This window comes from Hemiscyllium ocellatum, chromosome 2 (assembly GCF_020745735.1).
Source record: "Hemiscyllium ocellatum isolate sHemOce1 chromosome 2, sHemOce1.pat.X.cur, whole genome shotgun sequence".
Lineage (NCBI taxonomy): Eukaryota > Metazoa > Chordata > Chondrichthyes > Orectolobiformes > Hemiscylliidae > Hemiscyllium > Hemiscyllium ocellatum.
This window is the reverse complement of record NC_083402.1, coordinates 37,632,965-37,660,005: the sequence shown is the minus strand read 5'-3', so window position 1 is coordinate 37,660,005 and position 27,041 is coordinate 37,632,965. Positions and strand designations below refer to the sequence as shown.

Below are 27,041 nucleotides of genomic sequence, written 5' to 3'. Positions count from 1 at the left end.
GTAGAGATATAAACACTGCAGTCAGCATAAAAATGTATTATTAATGTAGGTAAATAAGAAGCTGTCCATGTTGATGACTTTGAGGAGGATGAATGTGTTAATATAGTCGTGTTTAGAGTTGACATCAAAATAGGAGGGAAGACAACTGATGGGCATGATGCCTGGTGGAGTCAGGGTCATTGAACAGTTTTAAAGCAGAGAGATATATTCTTGGGTTCTTGCCTCATGAGGGAGTCTAAGGGATAGAAAGGGAAGTGGAGTTGAGGCTGTAGTCAAATTAGCCACAGTTTTATTGAATAGCAGAGTGTGTTTGTGGGGCAGCCTGGCCTGCTGCTGTTCCCAATTTGTACCCTTGGTTGTTTTGGTAAAACACTATTTGAAGAAGCAAAATGTAATAATCGAGCCTCTCTGTTCAAACCCATCGGAGTGAAAGCAGGATGGTGTCAGGTCAGTATTGTAAAATGATTTGACAATTTGAAGCTTAGCTGAAAATTTGCCTATTGTTTCTTGTTGTCCTACAGCTTTTATCAAGTTAAAAATCACACAACACTAGGTTGTAGTCCAACAGATTTAATTGGAAGCACACTAGCTTTCAGAACGCCGCTCCTTCATCAGGTGGTTGTCCTGATGAAGGAGCGATGCTCTGAAAGCTAGTGCTTCCAATTAAACCTGTTGGACTATAACCCGGTGTTGTGATTTTTAACTTTGTACACCCCAGTCCAACACCGGCATCTCCAAATCATGAGCTTTGATCAAGACTTCCTCCATTATATCCTGAAAAATAAAAATGCTTAAATTTTAATTTCAAGCCTGACTGCTATAAATGAGGGTAGTCCTTTCAGCATGAGTAAAATCTGCCTCAGTCAATCACGCATGGCCTTCACAGCTAAATATAATGTGTGCTGTGGCAATTTCTGAGTGTATTTGCACCCGTGAACTGCTAGCGTTGATGGGAGCAGCCTTCTACACAATTGAGGACTTTAGGTTTTTTTCTGTTTACAGTCTCTACATTAATGATTGTAATTGAGTCTGTGAGAAATCTGTGATGTAAGTTAAACATCAATTTTACACTGTTCTGCTCTACTCAGTTGCCAAAAGAATGCATGGCAGACTGTCTGTCTGTTTTTACTCAGTGGTGGTCAACGTGAGCCACTTCCTGATGCAGTTAAGTTTCCTTCCAATTGGCCCCTTTTCCTTTGTCATTTGTCATGCTGTAATACGAGACCTGAGTGCAACAAACTGTTTAAAATGGCCCTAGGTCTGGTTTGAGTTCTGTATGCTTTAATGTAAGCCTTGATGCTTTCAAGATTTAAAACCATGCCAACAGATCACATACATATATTTTACAGAAGATATATCACTGAATGAAAACAGAGAATTGTTGTGGTTACATTTCCACTGCATTAGTTTTCGGTTCCACAATTTGCACATTTTTAAAAAAAGTTGGATGCGCTTAATTTCCTTCATTGATTACCACTTAGTTTGTTTCTTAGTGCTAACCAAAAGTGTTGATGCAAAGCTATTTGTAACAGTTATTAGCAAATTTTAGTTTCAAAACCACAGTTTTAGTACAAATTGTTACTTGTAGTTAGACATTTCTTTTGAGTACATATTATTCTACAGCTGCTTAACTTTATTTTGTCTTTAACAGTTGAATTTCAAGTGCTGGAGTAAAAACAAATATGTACAACTGCACAAATGGGTGTTTTCTTTCCCCATTTTCCTACATTAACTATCCTGAGGCTTCATGACCTAATAATGGTAATTAATGCTGAGTCATCTGGGTAATTCTGAATCGTCTGTTTATGCTGTCGACAAACTGATTTGACGCAGTCCAGGCTCTCATACAGGACTATTACAGCCAACAGGCTGCGGTAGTGTTCAACCTGGGTTTGGATTTGAAATTGCATCACAGTGATGAAATGAAGTGTCTAAAATCTTAAAAGATACACATTCTTTTAATTGTTGCTCGAGTGGCAGTAGATGCTACAATGCTTATTTGTTAAGTGGATGATCAGAGAGCCCAGCTATTTAGTAACCAATTGCTAGTCATGGCAGTATTGAAACAAGCTCGGGTCAGGAAATTTTTCACATGTGATGAAGGCAGCACCTGGATGCTAAATAGCTAGCATCAGTGACTATTGGATAAGGTACAGATTCTGAAAGTTTTTGCATTGCAGAGAGAGAGATCTTTTGGCCCATTGTTTCTTCACTGACTCTCTGAATGAACATTATAGGTTGGTGCTAATCTCTTGCCTTTCACCCTATTCTCTGCACATTGTTTCAATTCAAGTAATTATCCAATGCTCTCTTGAATGCCTCAACTGTACCTGTCTCCACCAAGCTTCTGGACAGTACAATTCTCTGCATGAAAAAGTTGTCTTGCACATCGCATTTGTTTCTTATGCGCTTAATTTTAAATCTGTGCCCCCTCATTTTTAATCCCCTTACAAGTGGGAACAGTTTGTCTCATTCTACTCTGTTCAGCCCCTTTATAAGTTTGGAAACCTCTGTCAAATTACTTTAATTTTCTTCTCTCCGAGTCACTATTTCTCGAATCTGCCTTCGTAACTGAAGTATCTCTGGTACTATTCTTGCAAATCTCTTCTACAAGTTCTCCAATGTGTTAGGAATATTGTGTACAGTTCTGTTCATCACACTACCAGAAGGACATAGGTTCTTTGGAGAGGATGCAGTGAAGTTTTATTAGATGTCACCTGGTTTGAAGGTTTTAGTTATGAAGGAAGGTTGGATAAACTCAGATTGTTTTCACTCAAAAGACTGAGGCTGAAGGGTGACCTGAGAGATCTACAAAATTGAGGGGCATGTATAGGATGGATAGTCAGAGGATTTTCCCAGGGTGGAACAGTCAACTACAAGAGGACAAATGTTCATGATGAGAGGGGGAAAGTTTGGGGGAGAAAATGGTGACATAGATGGTGGTGGGAATGCACTGCTAGTGGGGTGGTGGAAACAGCGTGTTCGCAATGTTTCAGGCATTTCTTGATAGACACATGAACAGGAGGTAAACAGAAGGAAAGATGTGGGGCGTGGACAATAAATAATGGTTCTAAATAAGGACTAGGAATCAACGCTGGTTTGATGGGCTGAAGGGCCTGTTCCTGTGCTGTATTATGTTGTATCTTTCCTAAAATACGGCACCCGGCGCTTCATGCAGTACTCCAGCTGAGGTACAAGAAGTGACTGTGTAGGACTAATTTGGGTTATGTTTTTATACTTTACTCACATGTTTAGTCACGGAGGGCGTAGTTTGCAGTTTAAAAAGTGCTCCACCAGACACTGCCTTGAACTCTTAAAAAGATCCAATTATTTTTCTCATCTGTATTTGTCCATTAAGTAGTATGTCATACAATGTTATTCTACATTTCTCTGCTCTCAAAGTTTTCTTTAAATGACACACCGATTGGAATTGGTGGAACACAATTGATTTGGGTTATCATCTGGTCATCAGCCATCACACACAGACACTAAAATATTTTTAACTCTCCTCGGTACATTGTAGGTAGTAATTTAAACCTACATTGCTGTGTCCTGTCAAACATAGCAGCTAATTGCGCACATGTCTGAGAGAGGAGTTCTGTTAGCAAGTGTAATGTGCACTGCTAAGTCCTGCTGAATTCCACAAACTCCTCTGTGAACAATATTGCCTCTAACTGCAATGACTTGAATGTGCAGTTAGTGTCAGAGGCTCACAAAAGCCATTTTTAGCACTTTTGCATACTGTTTCATTGGTAATCTGCCTGGATGTTCTTTTTCCAAGTCTGGTTCTATGATGATTCAGGACAGGATTCTGCTAAATGGTTAAGTTATGTAGTTTCATGTAAAGAATATTCTGCGAATAGCTTCTTAATTGCCACTTATTTTGAAACCCTACATACTTTAAAGTTTTAAAAGTTAGTTGAAGTTATGTTTTAAAATAAGATCTCTGCTTCTAGAAAAAGGCACTTGGTTACGACATATGTTCATCTGCTCTCATTCTAAATAGGGTGCTTGGGCCCAGTTATTCTGAAAATACATGCTCACAATTTGAATGATAGAATCAAATGGGGTCTGTAAGTGTTGAGAAGGATATTAAAAAGCTTCAAGGCAATTTGGGGCAGTTGAATGAGTTGATAAATACATGGCAGGTACAGCATAACATGGATAAACCTGACGTTGTCCACTCGATGAGAAAAACAGAATGGCAGAATACTACTTAAACAGCAATAGATTGGGAAATGTTGATATACAAAGGGACCTGGTTGTTCTTGCAGATTGGTTACTAAAAGCGAGCATGCAGGTGCAGCAAGTAGTTTGAAGGGAAAGGGTATGTTAGTCTTCATTGCAACAAGGATTGAGCACAGGGGCAAGCAATTCTGACTGAATTCCACAGGCCCTTGGTGGGATCACACCTGGAGTATATTGTGCATTGATCTCTAAGAAAATATACACTTTCCACAGAGGGAGTGCGGTGAAGGTTCACCGCACTGATTCCTGGTATGGCAGGTTTGTTGTATGAAGTGAAATTAGGTTGAATGGATGTGTATTCACTGGAATTCTCTACCACAGAAGTCTACACAGGCTATCATTGAATATATTTAAGAAACAGATTGCTAGATACCAAAGATGTCAAGGGACATGGGCAGAGTGTGGTTACAGCAATTTAACAGTAATTCTGAAGTTCAAGTGACATGTAGGGAAATGACAACATGAATACTCAGTTGGCGAAGAAATAGAAAACAGAGTTGTAATGAATGGCTGTCCCTCCGTTTGGAGGGAGGTATGATTCCCTAGGACTTACTACAATTTTTGAAATCGATCTGAAGTATATGGCATAATTTTGAAATTTGCAGAAGATGTGAAGCTTGGAGGTTTAGTGAATAATAATAATAATGAAGATGGTGATAGGCTTTGAGAGGCATGGACAGGCATTAATAGGCAGACTTATGGCTCCAGGGGCATGATTTCTACAGCTACTTTTTCCATGAGTGAGACACTCTCCATCCTGGCAAAAGTCCAAACCATATTTGTCTGTAGGTGTGTCAGATAGTGCTCTCATTTTTGGATTTTTTTTGTCCTTCTGTGGAGTTTTCAGCCCTAGAAGAAATGCTGCAGAAAACATTTATTTTCAAAGTATTTGCGCTAAGATCAATTGGCATGTTGATGAAATGAATTCAATGTCAACTTAGCTTCCTTGAATGCACTTAAATAACTTTCCCTGCCAATTCCAACTGAAATTGGCTTTGTGTTGCTGGATGTGACTTGTCATTTCAAAGATTTTTGATGCAACCTTTGGAAAATGTGGAAATGTCATCAACTCTGACAAGTGAGAGGAATGTACATTCAGGCAAATGAAGTGAGAAGATTATTTGACAAAATCAAAATTTAGTTCAACAACAAAGGTGGCATATAAGCAAAGGTTCTGCCATCAACTCTCAAGGCAGGAAATGCTTTTTAAGAGATCCCAAGGGCACAGCTCAATGTTTCTCCTCCATTTAATTTTGGTATCAACGGACAGAAAATTCTAAGTGGCGTTCCTGCTGTTTCCAAGCTATGCTGGCTACAACTCCCAGATTGTGAAATCAACAGGATTGTGAATGAAGACCAAAAATAAAAGGTTGCCAGATCTAAGCAAAAAAAAATTGTTAGGATCCCCATTAGCCAATCCTAAAACTAAATTGCTGCAATAACAGCTGTATCAACTGAGGTGTTACTGAGGTATGTTTAGCATCAGTGTTGCATGAATAAACTGTTGTAAGGTGAATCCCCACCACAGCCCAATCACGTTGCACAAACTCTCTGGTAGATTTGCCGCCAACGCCACCATCTTTACTGGTGTATATCTATAGAACCTGGTAGAGGAGTATCATTCAGTAGTCTAGGAGGAAAAGATCCTCTCCTAACGAAGATGTAGATTCTGAATGAATAAATGATTTTATTGTCAGAGGTATTTTAGTAAAGATAGTTTAATATGTTTCTTTAAATAAATTTGTGGGATGAGTGTGCCGCTGGCTGGCCAGCATTTATTGCCTTGAGTAGGTGATGGTGAACTGCCTTCTTGAACCGCTGCAGTCCATGTGCTGTAGGTAGATCCACAATGTTGGCCCAGCAACAGTCAAGGATCAGTGATGTGTTTCCAAGTCAGGATGCCGAGTGGCTTGGAGGGGAACTTGAAGGTGGTGGTGTTCCCAGTATCTGCTATCCTAGTCCTTCTAGATGGAAGTGTTCATGGGTGTGGAATGTGCTGTCTTTGAATCTCTGAGTACATCTTGGAGGTAGATAGTACACATTGCTGCTACTGCATCAGTGGTGGAAGGTGCTTGTGCATGTAATGCCAATCTGGCAGGCTGCTTTCTCCTCAATGGTGTTGTTGAGGCAGCACTTATCCAGGCAATTGGGGAGTATTCCATCGCACTCCTGACTTGTGTGTTGTAGATAGTGGACAAGCTTTGGGAAGTCAGGAGATGAGTTACTCGCTACTGTGTCCGTGTCCCTAGACCGTGACCTACTCTTGTAGTCACTATGTTTATTTGGTGAGTCCAGTTAAGTTTCTGGTCAATGGTATTAATGGGGGTTTCAGTGATGGTAAGACCATTGAATGTCAAGAGGTGGTGGTTAATTTGTCTCTTATTGGTGATGGTCATTGTCTGGCACTCATGTGGCATAAGTGTTACTTGCCATTTGTCAGCCCAATCCTGGATATTGTCCAGATCTTGTTGCATTTGAACATGGACTGCTTCAGAATCTGGGGAGACGTCAATGTCCTGAGCATTTTGCAATCATCAGCAAACATCCCCACTTCTGACCTTTTGGAGGGAAGGCCAATGATGAAGCAACTGAAGGTGGCTCGGTCTAGAACACTATCCTACAGATCTCCAGCAGAGATATCCTGGAGCTGAGATGACTGACAACGAAGCCATCTTCCTATCTGCCAGGTATAATACTAACCAGCAAAGAGTTTGTCCTCTCATACCCACTGATTCTAGTTTTGCTTAGGCTCCTTGATGTCAGGGACAGTAACTCTCCCCTCACCTCTGGAATTCAGGTCTTTTGTCAGCGTTTGAATCAAGGCTGTAATGAGGTCAGGAGCTGATTGGCCCTGGCGGAACCCAAACTAGGCGTCAATGAGTAGGTGCTGTTTGATCACACTGTTGATGACATCTTCCATCACTTTAGTAATGATCGAGTGTAGACTGATGGGTCTGAAATTGGCCAGGTTGGATTGTCCTGCTTTTTATGTACAGGATGTACCTGGGCAATTTTCCATTGTCAGGTAGATGCCAGTGTTGTAACTATACTGGGAGAGCTTGGCTCGGGGAGTGGCAAGTTCTGGAGCACATGTCTTCAATACTGTTGCTGGAATGCAGGGCTCATGCCCGAAATGTCGAAACTCCTGCTCCTCGGATGCTGCCTGACCTGTGCTTTTGCAGTACCACACTCTTGACTCTGACCTCCAGCATCTGCAGTCCTCGCTTTCTCCTATTGCTGGAGTGTTGTCAGGACTCTTAGCCTTTGCAGTATCCTGCCCCTCCAACTGTTTCTTGATGTCACATCCATATGGAGTGAATTGAATTGGCTGAAGACTGGTACTTGTAATGGTGGGGACCACTGGAAGAGACCGATGGATCATCTACAGAGCACCTCTGGCTGAAGATTGCTGCAAATGCATTAACCTTGTGTTTTGTATTGATGCACTCAGCTCTTCCATCATTGAGGATGAGGATGTTTGTGGAGCTGCCTCCAGTGAGTTGTTTAATTGTCCACCACAATTCTCAACTGGATGTGGCAGGATGACAGAGCTTAGATCTGATCTGTTGGTTATGGGATCGCTTGGCACTATCTATTACTTGCTGCTTGTGCTGTTTGGCATGTAGGTAGTTTCTCTTTAGTGGCTTCATCAGGTTGACACCTCACCTTCAGGTATGCCTAGTGCTGTTCATGGCATGCCCTCCTGTACTCTGCATTGAACCAGGGTTGATCCTCTGGCTTGGTGGTAATGGTTGAGTGGAGGATATGCTGGGCCATGAGGTGACTCAATGTGTTGGAGTACATTCTGCTGCTGTTGATGGCCCACAACATCTCACTGAGCCCAGCCTTGAGTTGCTAGATCTGTCCCATTTATCAAGGTGATGGTGCCACACAACATGGTGGAGGTTATTTTCAGGATGAAGGTGGAACTTTGTCTCCACTAGAACTGTACAGTGGTCACTCTCACTGATACTCACGGACAGATCACCTGCAGCTGGCAGATCGGTAAGCATAAGGTCAGGTTTGTTTTCCCCTCTTGTTGGTTCCCTCACCACATGCCGCAGACCCGGTCTAATAGACTTTGTCCTTAGGACCTCACCAGCTCGATCAGTAGTACTGCTGCTGAGCCACTCTTGGTGGTGGACATTTTGTGACCTTTCTATCCTCAGTGCTTCCTGTAAGGAGGAGTATTGATTCATCAGCTGAGGGATGATGTTGCGCAATAATCCTTGCCCATGTTTAACGTGTAGCCACAAAACTTCATGGCGTCTGGAGTCAACATTGAGGACTTCCTGGGCAACTCCCTCCTGACTGTACACCACTGTGCCATGACCTCTGCTGGGTCTGTCCTGCTGGTGGGACAAGATGGTGATGGTGGTGTCTGGGATATTAGGGTACAATTGCAGATGTATGACCTTGTCAGGCTGTTGCTCGACTAGTCTGTGAGACGGTTTGCCAGTTTTGGCACTAGCCCCAGATAGATGTATGTAATGAGGACTTTGCAAGACTGTTTCTGTCCCCAGTGCCTTGGTCAATGCCAGGTGAGCATGAGACTTAGTAGCGATTGATACAACTGAATGGCTTGCTAGGCCATTTCAGAGCTGAAAATGTGTTGCTGGAAAAGTGCAGCAGGTCAGGCAGCATCCAAGGAGCAGGAGAATCGATGTTTCAGACATGAGCCCTTATTCATTCCTTCATGTCTGAAACATCGATTCTCCTGCTCCTTGGATGCTGCCTGACCTGCTGCGCTTTTTCAGCAACACATTTTAGCTCTGATCTCCAGCATCTGCAGTCCTCACTTTCTCCTAGGGCATTTCAGAGGGCACTTGAGAGTCAACTACACTGCTATGGGTCTGGAGTGATGTAGGTCAGACCAGCTGAGAATGGCTGACAGATGTCTTTCTCTGAAAAACACTAGTGAGCTAAATCAGGTTTGGCCAACAATTGGCACTGGGTTCATAGTCGTCAGGAGACTTTTTTAATTCCAGGATTTTAAAATTAAATTCAAATTCCACCAGCTACCCTGGCAGGATTTGAACATAGGTCTTCAGAAGATTAGTTGAGTTTCTGGAGTAATAGTTTACCAATAGGCTCATCACCTCCCTGATCAGAATGAGACAAACATAGAAAGATATAACTTAGAGTGTCCATCAGTCCTGAGGCAGTTCATCATCAATGACCCTGCACTGCCATCCCTCCTCTACCACCTCATTGCGGCCTTGAGCAGACCCAGCCAACACTGAAGTCGCCACTCTTCAGGCTCCATTTTTGTTGCCACTGGGCCGATGCTGCTCTGCCATACCCACCGATTTCAGCCGTGTCTCTCACCGCTGGGTGCACCTTGTCAATGTCGCTGTGATGCCTTTCAGCATTAATCCCAACCAACGGCAAAGTCGCCAATTTGCACCTGCCATCTTTTGTCACTGGACCAACCTTGCTGATGCTGCCTCCAAAGTCCAGTCGCCGATCCCGATGCTGGGCCCTGTGCTCGCCCTGGGATTGTAATTAAGGGCATGCTGGAGTCACGCAGGGCCAGTTCACGCTGGGGTTTTTCACTGCAGCTGATGCTGTTCCAGCTCAGGGCAAGAGGAAAGTGGGAAAAAAAGCAAAAGGAAGAAAAGAGAAGTGGTTGGAGTGGACAAGCCCCAGGTCAGGAGCCTTACTCCTCCACCACCTTGATGAGCTTATTGCATGATGGCAACTAGGCCCAAATGACATTGGTACAGTAGACATGGTTACGGAGACTACTAGAGAGACAGTAATGTTCAATTGACTGCTTTTGAGAAGTCCAACTGTTTGTCTGCCTGAATCCACGTGATACCATTAACCCTTTAAATCCTTGCACCTTTATCCATACTAGCATTAATGGAGTTATATATATTTGTGACATTTTGTTCTTGCTTGCCTGGGATGTGTGTGTTTGAACCACTTTCCAGCATTAAACTAATGTCTCAGGTTGTCATTCCTGTGATTACTTATGAACATTAGAAGAGATGGTAAACCAGGGTCTTGTCTACCTTATTCAGTGATTCCAGCCCCACGATACTATCACAAGATGAGCAGAAAATTCTGATGTTGTGATAATCTTTCCTCAAGCAGTGCCACCAAAAAGAAGAGGAATGTTGTTTCCCAGTTATTTGTTGGAAGTGTTTATCCTATGTAAAGGCAATTACTGCACTTGGGGGATAAAAGAATAAACAAATTAAACAAAGTACTTTGAGACACTCTGGGGCAGCAAGGCAAGATGTAAGCTAGTCAGTTGTGTTAGTAATTAGATATTTCAAGGGCCTCCAGGAGCCATTGAGATTAAAGGTTTATTCCTAAGTAGGACCTTTCTTTATGTTACAAAGTTTCTTTATTGTAATTGTTGCTGAGAATGAGCCTTTGCAGCAGCCCTTGATCTGAGAAGCTGTTTCACTGCCTGAATGCACCTGTATAAGAATCTACTGAAGACGTTATACTTCATTGTGCCATGTGGTAATTACTTCCACAACCACCACTAATCAAAATCTTTAAAATAATGTAGAATTTGAGAAGACGTGTAAAATATTCATATCTTCGGAAGATAAGTGTTTCAGATGCAAACTGCACTCCTAGGAAGATGGTGCCACCTTGTGGTATTGTAATTATTTTGCTGTGGTTTTGTTTTGAGTGAGCAGATAGGTGGAGCCGGAGCCCAGGTAGAACGTTAGGCAGTCAAGCGGATTGGTGATCGTAAGCCAGGGAAGAAAAGCTGGACAGGTGATAAGACTACAAGTTGGTGAAAATGATTTAGCTGCACTGAAAGCAGTCCATGTCATGACAGGGCCTGGGGGTGGCTAAAGGACATAGAAAGAGGTGTTCTAAAATTATTGAACTAGATATTGATTCCTGAAGGCTGCAGGGTTCATGAGCAGGAGATGAGGTGCTGTTCTTCCAGTTTGTGCTGAGCTTCGCTGGAGCACCGCAGCAAGCCTGAGTCAGAGATGTTGACCAGTCAGCACTACTGTGCTTTGACATAGCAGGCAGCTGGAAGCTTAGTTTCACAAATAGAATATAGATGTTCTGCAAAGCGTTCATCAAGTCTGCATTTTGTCGTCTCTGTGTAGAGAAGACCACATTTGTGAATAGAGAATACAGTAGACTACTTTTGAGTGAAGTGCAAATCGATCACTGCTTCGCCTGGAAGGTGTGTCTGGGGCCTTGTATACAGAGGAGGGAAGAAGTAAACAGGCAAATGTTGCACATTCTGTTATAGTGGTGTTGGGCAATGTTGGAAGTAGACCAGCGAGGGAATGCTGACAAGGGGAGGGGAATTTGTATCTGATGTTGACATCCCACTGGAGATGGCGGAAGTAGCAGCTAATGATTGTTTGGATGCTGATGCTGCTGGTGAAACATGAGGAGCAGGGGGACCCTGTCATCATTGTGGGAGGGACGGGAATGGGTGAGGGTAGGAGTTTGAGAAGTGAATCAGGCACAGCGAAGAGGCCCTGTTGACCATAGTAACAGAGAATCCTCTGAGGAAAAAGTTGGTCAATTAGTTAATTAGGTTGTAAGTTTCCTCATTGAGCTGGTGAGTTTGTTCTCAGACATTTTGTCACGATGCTAGGTAACATCAGTGAGCCCCTGATGAACTGTTGGTGTTCTGTCCCACTTGCGGTGTCTGTGTCTTGGTTTGTTGTGGCAGGTGATATCTTTTTCAGTTCTGTTTGAGAGGTTGGTAAATAGGGTCCAAATGTATGTTTGTTAATGGACTTCTGGTTAGTTAATTAGTATTCACTGTTATTGACCAAGAAATAGGAAGTCTGTTCCTCTTCAAATAGAAACAGAGCATCTTTTTATTCCACCTGAGAATGTTTAAACCTCTCCTGCATGATGATTGATAACGTGCAGCATATTTATTAAGTAATAAGACCATAAGACAAAGGAGTGGAAGTAAGGCCATTCGGCCCATCAAGTCCACTCCACCATTTAATCATGGCTGATGGGCATTCAACTCCACTTACCCGCACTCTCCCATTAGCCCTTAATTCCTTGTGAGATCAAGAAGTTATCAATCTCTGCCTTGAAGACGTTTTATGTCCCGGCCTCCCCTACACTCCGTGGTAATGAATTCCACAGGCCCACCACTCTCTCCTCATTTCTGTTCTAATTTGACCTCCTCAAATTTTAAGTCTGTGCCCACAGGTCCTAGTCTCCCTGCGTAATGGAAACAACTTGCCAGCCTCCACCCTTTCTAAGCCATGCATTATCTTGTAAGTTTCTATTAGATCTCCCCTCAACCTCCTAAACTCTAATGAATACAATCCCAGGATACTCAGCCATTCATCCTATGTTAGGCCTACCATTCCAGGGATCATCCGTGTGAATCTCTGCTGGACATGCTCCAGTGCCAGTATGTCCTTCCTGAGGTGTGGGGTCCAAAATTGGACACAGTATTCTAAATGGGGCCTAACCAGAGCTTTATAAAGTCTCTGAAGCACGTCACTGCTTTTATATTCCAATCTTATTGAGATAAATGACAACATTACATTTGCTTTCTTATTCATGGACTCAACCTGCAAGTTAACCTTTAAAGTATCCTGGGCTAGCACTCCAGATCCCTTTGTACTTTAGCTTTATGAATTTTTTCACCATTTAGAAAATAGTCCATGCCTGGTAAATAAACCATGAAGAATTTCACAGTGAATTATTGTTTGTTTGAAATATAACATGGTGTTATTAGGGACTAGGCCAGACACCCTCAAAGCATTTCAAGAAGGTAGCCCAGACTTTAACTTTGTTAGTTGTTCTAAGCGGGTGTATAATGGATATTCAAGGAGAGATGCAGCTGGTCAAACCACTTAGTTTTAAATAAAACAGAATTTATTTCCGGGATTACTGAATGAGACAAAAAAGAAGACAACACAATACAGAGTGACTTAACCTATCCAAAAACCCACCATACTATACCAACTTAATGATGCTGTTCCAAATACTGGCAACAGTCCCCATTAACGCCCCCCCCCCCCCCCCTTGGTATAAGGTAAAATCAACCATGGGGTCTTACAGAAGAGATGTCAGAGAGAGCTGCTCGACAGCTTCCATGCAGCTGTTTCTTGGATCAGCAGCCATAAAACTGCCTGTTTGCTTTCAGTGAATAGCCAGACTGCCAAAACCAAATAAAACCAGAGAAAAGCAAAGCTGGGAGAACTGGCCACTCCCCTTTCATTGTACAAGGGTTTTATTTTCTAATTTGAAAACCTTTTGACTGAGGCAATATCTGTTAGCTATAATCAAATATGCCCTAAATCCCATCCAAGCCATACTTTCGGAATTGCTGCTTTCATGACCTCTCTGGGGGAAAAAAGCACCAAAAACCTTGTTAAATGAGCAGCATTGCCATAGTAGCAATTCTTCATGAATATATTCACAACTGAGGGATGAAATTTGGCGAGGAACTCAGGAGCATTCCTTGCTGCTCTGAATGGTGTAATGGAATTATTAAGATCCATTAGGGCAGGTAGGAGTTGTTTAATATATTTGCTGAAGGATAACGCTTCTGTTTACCAATGAGCAGAATGTGACTTTCTGCTCCGAATTTCCTAATCAGTGAAATAAGACCAGTGTAGAAGTAGGCCATTCGGTCTATCAAGTCTGTTCTACCATTTGATGAGATCATGGCTGACCTGATAATTCTCCATTTTATTGTCTTTTCACCATAACCCAAGATTCTCTGACTGATTAAAAATCTGTTGTCTCAGCATTGAATAGACTAAACATTTCCTCCACTACAGCTCTCTTAGGTAAAGAATTTTACAGATTCATTACTCTCTAAGAGAATAAATTCCTCCTCCTCCAATCTTGTGTGTGGGTGACCCTTTCCTTTGAGCTTAAGCCCTCTGGTCATAGATCTTGCCACAAGAGGAAATGACCTCCCTATCCTGTCAGGTCCTCTAAGAGCTGAAAATGTGTTGCTGGAAAAGCGTAGCAGGTCAGGCAGCATCCAAGGAACAGGAGAATCAGCGTTTTGGGCATAAGTCCTTCTTCAGAAATGTCTCCTAGGTCCTTTAAGAATCTTGTATGTCTCAATAAGGCCCCTCACATTCTTGAAACACTGATGTGTATAGGTGCAATCAACTCAATTTCTCCTCTAAAGCCCTGGAGTCAACTTAATGAACCTTCTGTGGACTACCTCCAATTCCTCCTTCATATATGGCCCCCAAACTGTTCACAGCATTTCAGGAGATCTACTAGTGCCTAGTATAGTTTTAACAAGATTTGCTGATGTTTTATACTCAATTCCCTTTGGGGGAGAAAAAAGCCAACATTCTGATTGCCTTCCCTATTACCCACTGAGCTTGAATGTTAGCTTTTTGTGAGTTATGCACAAGGACTCCAAATCTCTTTTCTGTAGCTTTCTGCAGTCTTTCTCCATTTAGACATTCAGCTTCTCTATTCTTCCTGTCAAAGTGCATAACCTCCTTTTCTCCCACAGCATATTCTATCTGTCCATTTTTCATACCCATTTCCTTAACCTGTCCATGTCTCTGTGCAGACTATTTGAGCCACCCTCACCACTGATCTCCCCATTTATCTTTTGTGTCCTCAGTAAACCTGGCTATAGTACATTCACTTTACTCATCCAAGTCATTAATACAAATTGGAAATAATTGTCGCCCCAGCAACAAACGTTGTTGAATTCTCTCACTACTGGCTGCCATCCTGAAAGTATCCTCCTAATCCAAACTGTTTTGTTTTCTATTAGTTAGCTAACCCTCTATCCATATTGATAAACTCCTCTGAACACCAAAGGCTGTTATCTGCTTAAGTACTCTCACATTGCCATTGCTGTAGGCCCCAGAAAAGGTGTGATGCTCATTATTGGTCGGTCAATCATCTTCTCCTATTCTTTACATTCTGTCAGAAGGATCAAGGGAGCTACAGAGTAGTTGGTTGCAGCTCACATTGAACTCGCTAATTTAAAAAGAGAAGAAGAAATCGTGAACTCCTTGTTTTTAAAAAAAAAAGTGTGGCCACCAGGGCATGAGCAAGCATCCTCCCCTTCTGCTCTCGTACTGATCTCCTCTATTTGCTTAGTAATTGGCTCAAGGGGATGTTAATTGAGCTTTGCTATGTTTTTGAACTTCCTGGAGGCTCTCCCTTTCTGACGGATCTTGCAGTGCATTACTTGTATTTGTTGACTCAAATACTTGTGGTTTTAATTGCTACTTTATATATGTGAAAATGTTTAAAAAGTTTCTAAAGTGAAACTTGTATAAGGATGCAATGAAAGAACAAAAAGCAGTATCTAAAGGAAAAAGAGACACCAAAAAGAAGGGAAGAGAACACGAATGAAAGTCTGATATGAAAGTCATCTTCTATCCAATTTCTGCACTTCATTCAATAAGGCCCATTTGTGTTACTTGTGCTTGCAGTTATAATTTTATGATATCAGTGGGTTGCTTGGATCAGGATAGATTTGAACAGAGAGATTGTAAAGAAATTCTGAGTCTTCTCCCAGAATTTGTCATGAATCAGTTTTCTCTTGTTTAGACCATGAGACATAGGAGTGGAAGTAAGGCCATTCGGCCCATCGAGTCCATTCCACCATTCAATCATGGCTGATGGGCATTTCGACTCCACTTACCCGCATTCTCCCCGTAGCCCTTAATTCCTCGAGACATCAAGAATCTATCAATCTCTGCCTTGAAGACATTTAGCATCCCGGCCTCCACTGCACTGTGTGGCAATGAATTCCACAGGCCCACCACGCTCTAACTGAAGAAATGTCTCCGCATTTCTGTTCTGAATTGACCCCTTCTAATTTTAAGGCTGTGTCCATGGGTCCTAGTCTCCTCGCCTAACGGAAAAAATTTCCTAGCGTCCACCCTTTCCAAGCCACATATTATCTTGTAAGTTTCTATTAAGTCTCCCCTTAATCTTCTAAACTCCAATGAATACAATCCCAGGATCCTCAGCTGTTACTTGTTTACCTTCCAGGAGATGATATTGTTAGTGAATGGATGCACAGTGCACCATTAACTGAAGTGTTGGACTTATTTAAGCTGATGAGCGTCATGTCTATGCTTATGAACCATGAATGAGGACCCATTTGAGTATCAACAGAAATAATAGTGTTTCACTGTAGCAAGAGTAATGTAGGACAAGAATTTTTTTTCTGAGGAGTGAACTTTACAGAAATCCATACATCCAGGTTTCTGGCACCATAGTTGCTTAGTGCCTTAAATATGCCTTCCATGAATTGAACAACTCACTGAAAACCTGATTTAATGACCATGACTTTGAATATGGCAATAGCAGCCAAGATTAAAATGTGCTCTCCTTTTTTACAGTCTTGTGGCATGATCACTCCATTTTAAAATCATCTCTTCCTAACAACATTGTGGTGCTCCTGTGCAACAGTGATTCAAGACATTATTTGAAGTCCAATTTGATTAACATTATGCAGTTATAAATTGTATGTTCTGTGCTCGATAGATTAGTTCAATGTAATTGTGACAGTAATGTAATTTATTTCACAGACATCATTTTCTTTCCTCCAATCCAAGTGTGTAAATGAGGATGAGCATGGAAGTATTATTTGTGCACACAAAACGTCCTTTTATATGTTTAATTTCATTGCAGTTTATACCTGTTCAAACTTGGGATAGCCCCTCAAATCCAAGACCTGCTGGGGAAGGTGGATTTTACTGGTAGGTGTGTTATTTGCCTTTGTATTTTTGAACGAGTTGTCTGAAAAAGATGCCCATTAGGGAGACTTTTTATGATCATGTTTTAAATTCTGTCTGCAGAGTTTCTTTAGTTTTAAGGATTTATCAAATGCATAACATTACCTTTTCTCTGACAGAGGAGGAAATAAGTAATATGCGTAAGGAACTGGAGAAGTATGGAATTCAAATGCCAGCATTCAGTAAAATTGGTGGAATTCTGGCAAACGAACTTTCAGTTGACGAAGCTGCTTGTACGTATGCGTAATAAATGTCAAACTTTACATGGGGTGGGGGGGACGGATCGTCCTTGGATCTGGAAAACTAACTGTACCTTGGGTGCTCCTTTCTTCAGTGGAAAATAAGTTTCATAAAATTGCCAAATAATATTTGGATTTGAAAATTCACTTCATTTAAACAGATTTCTGTTCGTTGTAAGTATTTATACATGATCTTTAATAGCCTTCTCTTTTTCTTAGAATGCTTAATTCTCTATGCTCACTTTGTTTGGAAGTATATCAATTCCACATTATCACTTTTTATGGTTAATTTGTTTTTTTCTTATCCTTATCCAGTACATGCTGCAGTAATTGCAATCAATGAAGCAATATCTCGAGGAAATTCTGAGGAGACCATAAAGGCTTTAATGAATCCAAATGCAGTTTTGACTAATATAGAAAACAGTTTGGCTCAGGATTACCAAAATAAATTGTCTCAGGCCAAACAAACAAAGCAAGAGAGTGCCCGGAGCAAGGTAGGATATCCTGTTCACTGATTCTGCATGTATAAAACGAAGATTCTCAAATTCTGTAAATCAGCAATCAATAATAATTGTAATTAGCTTTCCACTGTGGTTTTTATTAGGGTTTTGTTGCTGAACTTCATATAGATTTTAAAGTTTTTCTACCTTCGGATAATATATGCAGTAACCAGAATTCACTTCTTTTTTAATTAAATGTAAAGAGTTGACACAGTTCGTGAATTTTAGTGTGCTGTGTTTTAGATTGCTGAGTGCGTCCTGTTACATTTCCTATGAAAAATTGGATTGAAATGAGGTTTGTTTGCACCAACAGAAAGCAGCACAGCAGAAATTTCAATAAAGGAAAGACCATTTTGTCCTTCATGCCTGGATTGGTAGATTTTGGACAACCCGCCTGCCTTTCTGCCATATTGTTTTTCCCCTCCAGAAGCACATATTAGAACTGGTTGTCTTGTTATTGTAGTGAATCTTTAGTGAAAGGGGCAAAATGTGCCACTCAACTCCATTAAGATAGATAGATAGATTCCTTACAAAAAAAAGGGCAGTCACCATGGGGGTTTTAGTAAGTTACTTGTCCAGATAGCACTGTAAAGAATTCAGGAGCAGGCTACTTCAAATGTTAAATAGTATGGTGTTCTCAACAATGAGCCAAGAGAAAACGGAAGTAGAATACGGTGGGCTGTAAATTCTTTACACCTTGTACTTGCTTCTTTGTAATATTTTCTGAGAGTTCCACAGTCAAGTGCTGCATCATTTTGACTCATCTTAAAACAACTTCTGGGAAAACTCCAAAAGCTTGGAACAAATTGAGGATTCCAACTGAAGACCACAGCTGGAGCCTGGCAGTTTGAATGATTTTTAGGTTAATGAATTATTGTCCTTTCCAGACTGAAGTTTTAGAGTAAAGGAACCTAGGAGATACATTCACTGGATTACATTATCTAGACATAGTGTTATACAGCACAAAAACAAACCCTTCAGTCTGACTCCATCGTGAACTTGTTCAGGAGATTTTGTAGATAATTCAAGGTTTGAGGGTAACTGCTGAAATCAGCATGTTAGGTATGCAAATTAGTTTTAAAAAAGCAGTATTTCTGAAAATGGCTTGAGAACTGATTTGCTTTGGATGAATCCCTGCTGCCCCCACTATTTTTGCCATGATATTTGATTAAAAATTGCTATGTATGTCTATCTTATGATCCTGGTTTCTAGAGTGATTCTATTAAAGCAGAAGAGAGAGATATGTATGAGGAACTTCTGACACGTATGGAGATTCAAGACACTGTTGATCAGGTCAATGGTGAGTTGGTTATTTTCCCTGCTCCTTGTGTACCTGAATATATACATGTACAGTGATTTTTGTCTGTTCTGAAACACTCTCCTCCTGATTGTAATCATGGAGAGATGCTAGATATATGGTTCTGCTATAACCTGACAGTTGCATTCCTCTGCAACTCTGCACTGTAGAAAGCCATGTTGTACAAGATCATTATACTTGTTCAATAGAAAGTTCACATTATCCAAACAGCGCCCACAATTCTTCAATCATGTTATAGTCAATTTGTGTTAACTAACAGCACGTTACACCAGAATGACCCATAAGTATATCAGGAAAAATATGTTACAGGATTAAGCTGATAGAGGTGTAAGAATGAGAGGATGCTCAAGTGGAATTGAACAACAGCTGTACTGAATGAATGGCTTGTTTGTTTGCTATACATTTTATATAACACTATGCAATCCATATAGTGTTGGAAATGATGTTGTTATGTGTTAAACTGGTTGTTCCTTTCATGAGGAATGGGTATCACTTGCAAGGCCAGCATTTTCTGGCTATTCTTAATCTCCTTTGTGAAAATAGAGGTGAGTCAGCTTCCTGAACTACTGCAGTCTATCTGGCAGCTTTACTGAAGCCAGCTGGAACAATTCAGGGAGATTAGGAGTCAACAGCATTGCTGTTGGACTGTGGTGCAAGTTGGCTAGACCAAGTTAGGAAGCCAGATTTCCTTCTCTAAGGCCATTTTGTGAACAGAGTTTTACAATAATTGATGGAAATTCACCAATACTGAGACTGAATATTATTTGTAGATGAATAAAATTTAATGTAGTAATTGACTGCATTTGACCCATCTCCCAGCACATTAGCCAGAGCCACCCTTTGTATGCAATGTAAGATATTGTTGCTTTAGGGAGCGGCTCGGTGGCTCAGTGGTTAGCACTGCTGCTTTACAGCGCCAGAGACCTGGGTTCAATTCCCACCTCAGGTGACTGTGCAAACTCCACATAGACAGACATTCTCCCCGTGTCTGCGTGGTTTTCCTCTGGGTGCTCCAGTTTCCTCCCACAGTCCAAAGATGTGCGGGTCAGGTGAATTGCCCATAGTGTTAGGTGCATTAGTCGGAGGGAAATGGTTCTGGGTGGGTTACTCTTTTGGAGGGTGGGTGTGGACTGGTTGTGCCGAAGGGCTTGTTTCCACACTGTAGGAAATCTAATCTAAACAACAACGTTATTGAAGGGTGGTGGGCCTAGTGTATAAATCAATCTTCAGCTTTACTCCAGCAAGTAACATTTTTTGGTAGCGATATTTCACAATGGAAGTCCCTCATTAAACAAATTTATAACATTGTCATAATTAATTTTGTGTTGTTTTACATCATCGGAGTTAAATACAGTTGCTATTGCAATTGAAAATTATGCTTGAACTTGTTGGAGATATTTGAACATGTTACTAACAGAAGGAGATAAAAGAGAACAATGGACATAGCATGCTTAAATTTTAAGAAAGGTTTTGAGGTTGCTTAGAATGATTAAAACACAGGATAGGAGATAACGTACTGGCATAGATGAATGATTGACTAACAGAAAACCACATTGGAATAAATGGGTTATTCTTGCATTGACAAGATGTGACTAGTGAGGTAACACGAAGGTCAGTGCTCGAGTCCCAGCTGTTCACAATGCATATCAATGATTTGGAGGTGGGAACCAAATATAATCATTCCAAATTTGCAGATAATACAAAAGTAAGTCTGTTGCAAGGATGATGTAAAGCAGCTTCAATAAGAATAGGACCATGTTATTAAATGGACAAGAAAATGGCAGATGGAATATATCGATGGAAAAATGAGAGGTTATGTTCTTTGACAGGAGAAACAAGTGTACGGCGAATTTCTCAAATGGAAAGTAGTTGAAAAATGTAGGTGTGTTGGAATTTGTTTAGACTGCTCCTGGAGTACTGTGTACAGTTTTAATCTCCTTATCTCAGGAAACATATTATTGCCATTAAGGAAGTACAGCGAAGGCTAAGCAGGCTTTCTCCTGCAATGGTGTGATTGTTCTATGAAGAGAGATTGGGCAAACTGTATTCCCTAGAGTTTCAAAGAATAAGGGTGATCTTATTGATACTTTAAAAAAGACTACTCCAAGATGAACAGTGACTATGTGTACATGATGATTTCCTTGTTTGGGATGTTTAGAACAAGAGGGCACCTTTTCAAAATAGAGGTTGCGACTTGGGTCCAAAATCAGGAGAAATAATTTTACTCCAAGGATTGTGAACCTTTGGAATTCCCTACTTCAGAGCTGTGATGGCTCCATTTTTTAGTATGTTTAAGGTGGATATAACCAGTGACATAGAGAGTTATGAGGATGGGGTGAGTAGAAGGCATTGAGTTGTTCTATCAGCCATGATCATTATGGATGATTTGATGGATTGATTGGCCTTGTCCTGTTCATATGTTTCAGTGTTCCTATTCCCTTGTTAGGGAAGGTGGCGGCATAATGGTAATGTTACTGGATTAGTAAACCAGAAGCACATGTTAATGCTGTGGGGATTTGGGCTTGAATCACACCGTGGCTGGTAATGAAATTAAAAATCCATTAAAAATCTGGAATAAATACCTTTATAACTACTGCTGATTGTTGTTTTTAAAAAAAATCTGGTTCATTGATGGCCTTTAAAAAAGGAAGTTTGCCACCTTATCTCATCTTCTGGGCTTAGAAGAATATGGTTGACTCTTAACTGCCCTCTGGGTTGGTCACTAGATGTTGGCCTAACAGCATTGGCTATGTCCCATGAGTTAACATTCAAAAAGTGGTAAATGTAAGGCACTAATTAACTCCCAATGCACTACTATTAAAACTTGTGGAATTTGCAATACTTTGTGGTTTAGAATTGCTAAACTCTCAGTACTACACAATATCAAAAATAGATATAGAATGCAGTAAGCAAATGAATCTTTCATGAGCCTCACTTCCTGCAATTGGCATCTTCACTGTTAACAACAAATTGGCCTGGAATTAATTGTCCAAACACACTTTTTTGCAGACTATATGTAATTACTTCTGATTATCAGAACTTAGTATTTCCTCACTTTAACAGTTTGGTTAGCTTATAGTCAAGATGGCCCTTCCTTTCAGAGTAACTTAGGTAAATTAAGTATAACTAAAATTCTTCTAGTTCCTATTTGACAATTATTTTAAATTCCTTATGCCCTAGTGAATAAAGGTCTACAACAAGTGAATGAAGCCCTAGAGAAACATGATCAGGCTAATTTACTGGCTGGTCTGCAATTCCCCCCTCTAATGCTTGTCGGAGTGAAGCAGGAGAATTCGCCATGGTATCTGGAACATTTGTATGCTCACAGAGAACAGAAACTACAGGTAGGGAGGGTGAAGAAATTGAATGTTTCAGCTAAAAGAATTATAATTCGTTTGCCTGTGATTTGCATTAGTTTGCTGTTTTATTTTTGGTGTCGAAGAATTTCTCGATACGTTCATCCTATTTTGACAAATTAGCCAATGCTCATCACGGTACATCAAGGACATGGATTTTTAACAATTGTTAAAAATGCTGATGGGTTTTTTTTATTTGTTCATGGGAGCTGGGACCTCACTGGCTAGGCCAGCATTTATTGCCCACTGCCAACTGGCCTTGAGGAGATGGTGGTGAATCACCTCCTTGAAGCACTGCAGTCTACTTGGTGTAGGATAATCCACAGCCCTGTTAGAGAGGGAATTCCAGGATTTGAACCCAGTGACAGTGAAAAAAATGACAATACAATTTCAAGTCAGAAACCTGTGTGACCTGAAGGGGAGCTTGCTGGTGGTGGTGTTCTCATGTATCTGCTGCGCTGTCCTTCTAGATGAGATAGTTCAAGTGTTTGGGAAGTTATATTGTAGGAATTTTACTGAAGCGTAAACATTTGTTTTGCAGCAAGATAATTTTTCAGGTATGCTTACCAAGGATGACCTTCAAACAGGAGTTAACCTTTCCAATGACCAGGCTGAAGCCCATAAACTTAGTAAGTTTTGTTTTTGTTTTTGTTTTTGACCTGTGGTGAACTACAATTTTCTTTTATCGGTGTATTGGCCAGTCAAAAGTCATGGAGTCATACAGCACAGAAACAGACCTTTTGTTCCAACCCATCCACATTGATCAGAGATCTTAAACTGACCTAATCCCATTTGTCAGGATTTGGCCCATTTCCCTCGAAACCCATCCAACTGCTTTTTAAATGTTGTAATTATACCAGCCTCCACCACTTCCTTTAACAGCTCATTCCATACAGGCACTTCCTCTGAAAAAGTTATCCCTCCAGTCCTTTTTAAATCCTCCCCCTCTCACCTTAAACCTCGGCCCTGTGGTTTTGGACTCCTCCACCCTTGGAAACAGACCTTGGCTATTGAACCTCTATATAAACCTCTACGTCACTCTTCAGTCTCCAACATTTCGGGGGAAAAAAGCCTCGATTTATTCAGCCTTTCCTTATAACTCAAATCCTTCAGTCCCAGTAAAGTACTTGTAAATTTTTTCTGCACCTTATCAACTTTAACAACATTCTTCCGATAAAAGGGCGACCAGAATTGTAGTTGAAAATGTGTTGCTGGTTAAAGCACAGCAGGTTAGGCAGCATCCAAGGAATAGGAAATTCGACGTTTCGGGCATAAGCCCTTCATCAGGGCTTATGCCCGAAACGTCGAATTTCCTATTCCTTGGATGCTGCCAAACCTGCTGTGCTTTAACCAGCAACACATTTTCAACTGTGATCTCCAGCATCTGCAGACCTCACTTTTTACGACCAGAATTGTATGCATTATTCTAAAAGTGACCTCACAAAGCCCTAAACTCCTATACTCAGTGCTCTGACCAATGAAGTCAAGCGTTGGAGTCAAATGCCCCCTTCATTGCCCTATCTACCTGCGATTCCACTTTCAAGGAACTATCTACCTGCACCCCAAGGTCTCTTCATTTGGCAACATTCCCCAGAGAGCCCTACATTAACTGTATAAGTCTTGACCTGGTTTCCCTTAACAAAATGCAACACCTCGCATTTATCTAGAAAAACCTCCATCCGTCACTCCTCAGTTCATTGGCTCATCCGATGAAGATCCTGCTGTACTCTGACAGAACCTCCTTCGCTGTCCACTACATCATCCATTTTAAATGTGTTCTGTGATTCTTCCCAAGAGTTTCCTTTGCCACTGATTAGGTGTATAATCTTAACCCCCACCTGAAAGATTAAATACAGATGTACATGATCTGATTATATACTTTTGTTTTATATTTATGTAGAGCTTGAAGCTGTTGAAAAGATAAATGCTGCTATCCGCGATGGTGATGCAGCCCAAACTGTGAAAGCATTAATGGTGCCACAGGCTCAGTTGCCTACAGTATACTCTCATATGGCTGATTTGTACCAGGTAGAACTGTCAAACCTGCAGCAACAGAATCCTGAGGTAAATGTTTACACTATTTACTTTTTAAGAAAAGGCACATGAAAAATATGATTAATACCTTTGTTCAATATATCTGTCTCGTCACTGTAAATGCCTCATGGTTAATGTGAATGTTACACTGTCACTTTGCAAGCTTTGCTTTTTGTACGCAATAGAGAGACTCGTGATTTTTGTCAATAATTTCAACCTTGTAGAGGAAACAGCTTCAAAGGAAGCAATACCATTACAGTAACTTGGTTATGCTGGTGCCATTCATCTTGTATTAACGTGTAATGGCTTACTTTAAAGGTTAGTAAATATCACTGGGGCCAAAAATCCCTTGAAGACTAGTCTAGGCTGAACTCCATAATCTTATGCTGGGATAAATTTTAGCGCCTCTTTTTAATTTTTTTTCTTCCTCAATTGTTTTTGAATTTTAGGCTGTTCCTCTTGTTCGCTTTTACTTGGCATAGTGTCTCCCTTCTGTATTGTAACGTACAAAACATCTGCACCCAAGTAGGAAACAGCGTTCACATCCTTTTAATCGATGGAACTGAATCATCATCTTCCAGTGTGAAGGACCATTATATGTATCACATAAATTTAATACAATCTCATTGTGTTTAAATTTCATACTGAGAAATTAGCATTACTTCACTAATTGTAAAGTTCATGCAGGTCGAATAATACCAGAATCCATTATTGGGTTGTTTTGTTCTGGATTTCTCCAGCTTCCTCATTTCCCATCCCCCCCACCTTATCTCAGTCCCAACCCCCAGATTCACCATCGCCCTCTTGACCTGCAATCTTCTTCCCGACCTCTCCGTCCCCATCCCCTCTCCGGCCTATCACCCTCATCCTCACCTCCTTCCACCTATCGTATTCCCAGCGCGCCTCCGCGCCCCCCCCCCCCCCAAACCTTTTATCTCAACCCGCTTGGCACACCAGCCCCATTCCTGAAGAAGGGCTTATGCCTGAAACGTCGGTTCTCCTGCTCCTTGGATGCTGCCTGGCCTGCTATGTTTTTCAAGTACCACACTTTTCAACTTTCATACTGAATTAGTCATGATTGCATAGCAATTGGAGTAGGCCCTTCAGCCCCTCCAGCTTGTTTCTGCCATTTATTGAACCTGGGTTGTTCTGTGACCTAATTTCACATAGCTCATTTCGCCTCCTATTCTTCATACCTTTACATAACAAAAAACAATTATTTGTCTCCGATTTTAAATTAACAACTGATCGAACATCAACTGTTAAAAATCACAACACCAAGTTATAGTCCAACAGGCTAATTTGGAAGCACTAGCTTTTAGGGTGCTACTTTTTCACCAAGCGAGAGCTTCCAAAAAAACCTGTTGGACTATAACCTGGTGTTGTGTGATTTTTAACTTTGTCTACCCCAGTCCAACACCAGCACCTCCACATCATAACATCAACTGCTGTAAGTCGAAGAGTTCCAAATACCTGATGTGGAAGTGCTTCCTAACTTCTCTCCCTTAGTTCCAGAATCTCCAACCAGTGTAAATCTTTTTCTACCCTGTCTTTTCCTGTTAATATCTTTGATTAGATCATCCTAAACCTTCCATATTCTGGCTAAAGCAAGCCTAAATGGTATAATCTCTCACCATTGCCCATGAAATCCAGGTAATATTTCTTATGAAACTATGTTGTGTGCACCTTGAATGGTCTTTAGCTTAGAATGGCATAAAATCAGAATATAAGTATTCTGAAAAGAAGGATGCAATTGCCAATGAGTTGATAAATTTGGAAATGCTTCACCTTTTAAATTCTGGTATGTTATGGGTAATGTGCCTTAATTTTATTTCAGTCGATCATCAGTGTTAGGGCCTACCTCTGTTCAGGTTCTGTAGCAAAGATATGCATATGGTCTGTTTGTCAGGTTTAATTTGTTGTATATGAGGACTCCAAGGAAGGATATTTCATGAAGGCATTTCTCTTAAATGTTTATTGAGCTTGGTTTCATTGTTCCTTATTTCTATTCCTAATACCTCAAAGTGATTGAAGATTAACATGGCAAGAGTATGGTAGTAATTACACAAATGATCTCATTTGCTCCTTGAGTATTTTGCATGCCAGTATACTCATCAAAGCCAATGTATATCTAACCCCAGGTTTCCCTCCCTTCACTCATGACATTTCAACAACTTGCTTTTGTACACTTACAGGATCAGTGATTATAACACTTGTAGGATTAACATGAATCAATATCTGATAGAGTACTGGCCAAACAGTGTAGATTTATAGTGGTAAATTGCTAAGTCAGGATAAGCTATTGGAAGTAACAGACCAAACAGTTCAGTTGCAAAGAAAATAGCACAAACTTAAAATCTTATAGAAACTCACCACTTAAGAAAATGTTTTTCTATTTACTGAATTGCAGGGGAACCTGACTCATGAAGAGCTTGCTATTGCAGTGGAGATGTTATCAGCAGTGGCTGCACTGAATGAAGCGTTGGTCATGAATGATGTTCAGGCTGTGGTACTGCATCTCACCAGCTCTTCCATTGGAGTGAGCAACCTGCATGATGCAAACACACAACGGTATGTTACACTGAGTGCTAATTCTGTTACTGCAACTTACAAACCGAGAGTATGTATCCGCA

The 27,041-nt window shown here is 40.9% G+C and overlaps 1 protein-coding gene across 3 annotated transcripts in view; it reads left to right on the top strand.

Annotated features, from left to right (window-relative positions):
* The window catches only part of iqgap2 (IQ motif containing GTPase activating protein 2), a 355,835-nt gene that overhangs the window by 175,286 nt on the left and 153,508 nt on the right, over window positions 1-27,041 (top strand). For all 3 annotated transcript variants that reach the window (XM_060835869.1, XM_060835872.1, XM_060835870.1), the window contains 8 exons: window positions 16,858-16,925; window positions 17,081-17,194; window positions 17,516-17,694; window positions 18,913-19,000; window positions 22,199-22,362; window positions 22,916-23,003; window positions 24,275-24,438; window positions 26,819-26,979. In XM_060835869.1, coding sequence (XP_060691852.1) covers window positions 16,858-16,925; window positions 17,081-17,194; window positions 17,516-17,694; window positions 18,913-19,000; window positions 22,199-22,362; window positions 22,916-23,003; window positions 24,275-24,438; window positions 26,819-26,979 — 1,026 coding nt within the window. The remainder of the gene's footprint in view (window positions 1-16,857; window positions 16,926-17,080; window positions 17,195-17,515; window positions 17,695-18,912; window positions 19,001-22,198; window positions 22,363-22,915; window positions 23,004-24,274; window positions 24,439-26,818; window positions 26,980-27,041) is intronic.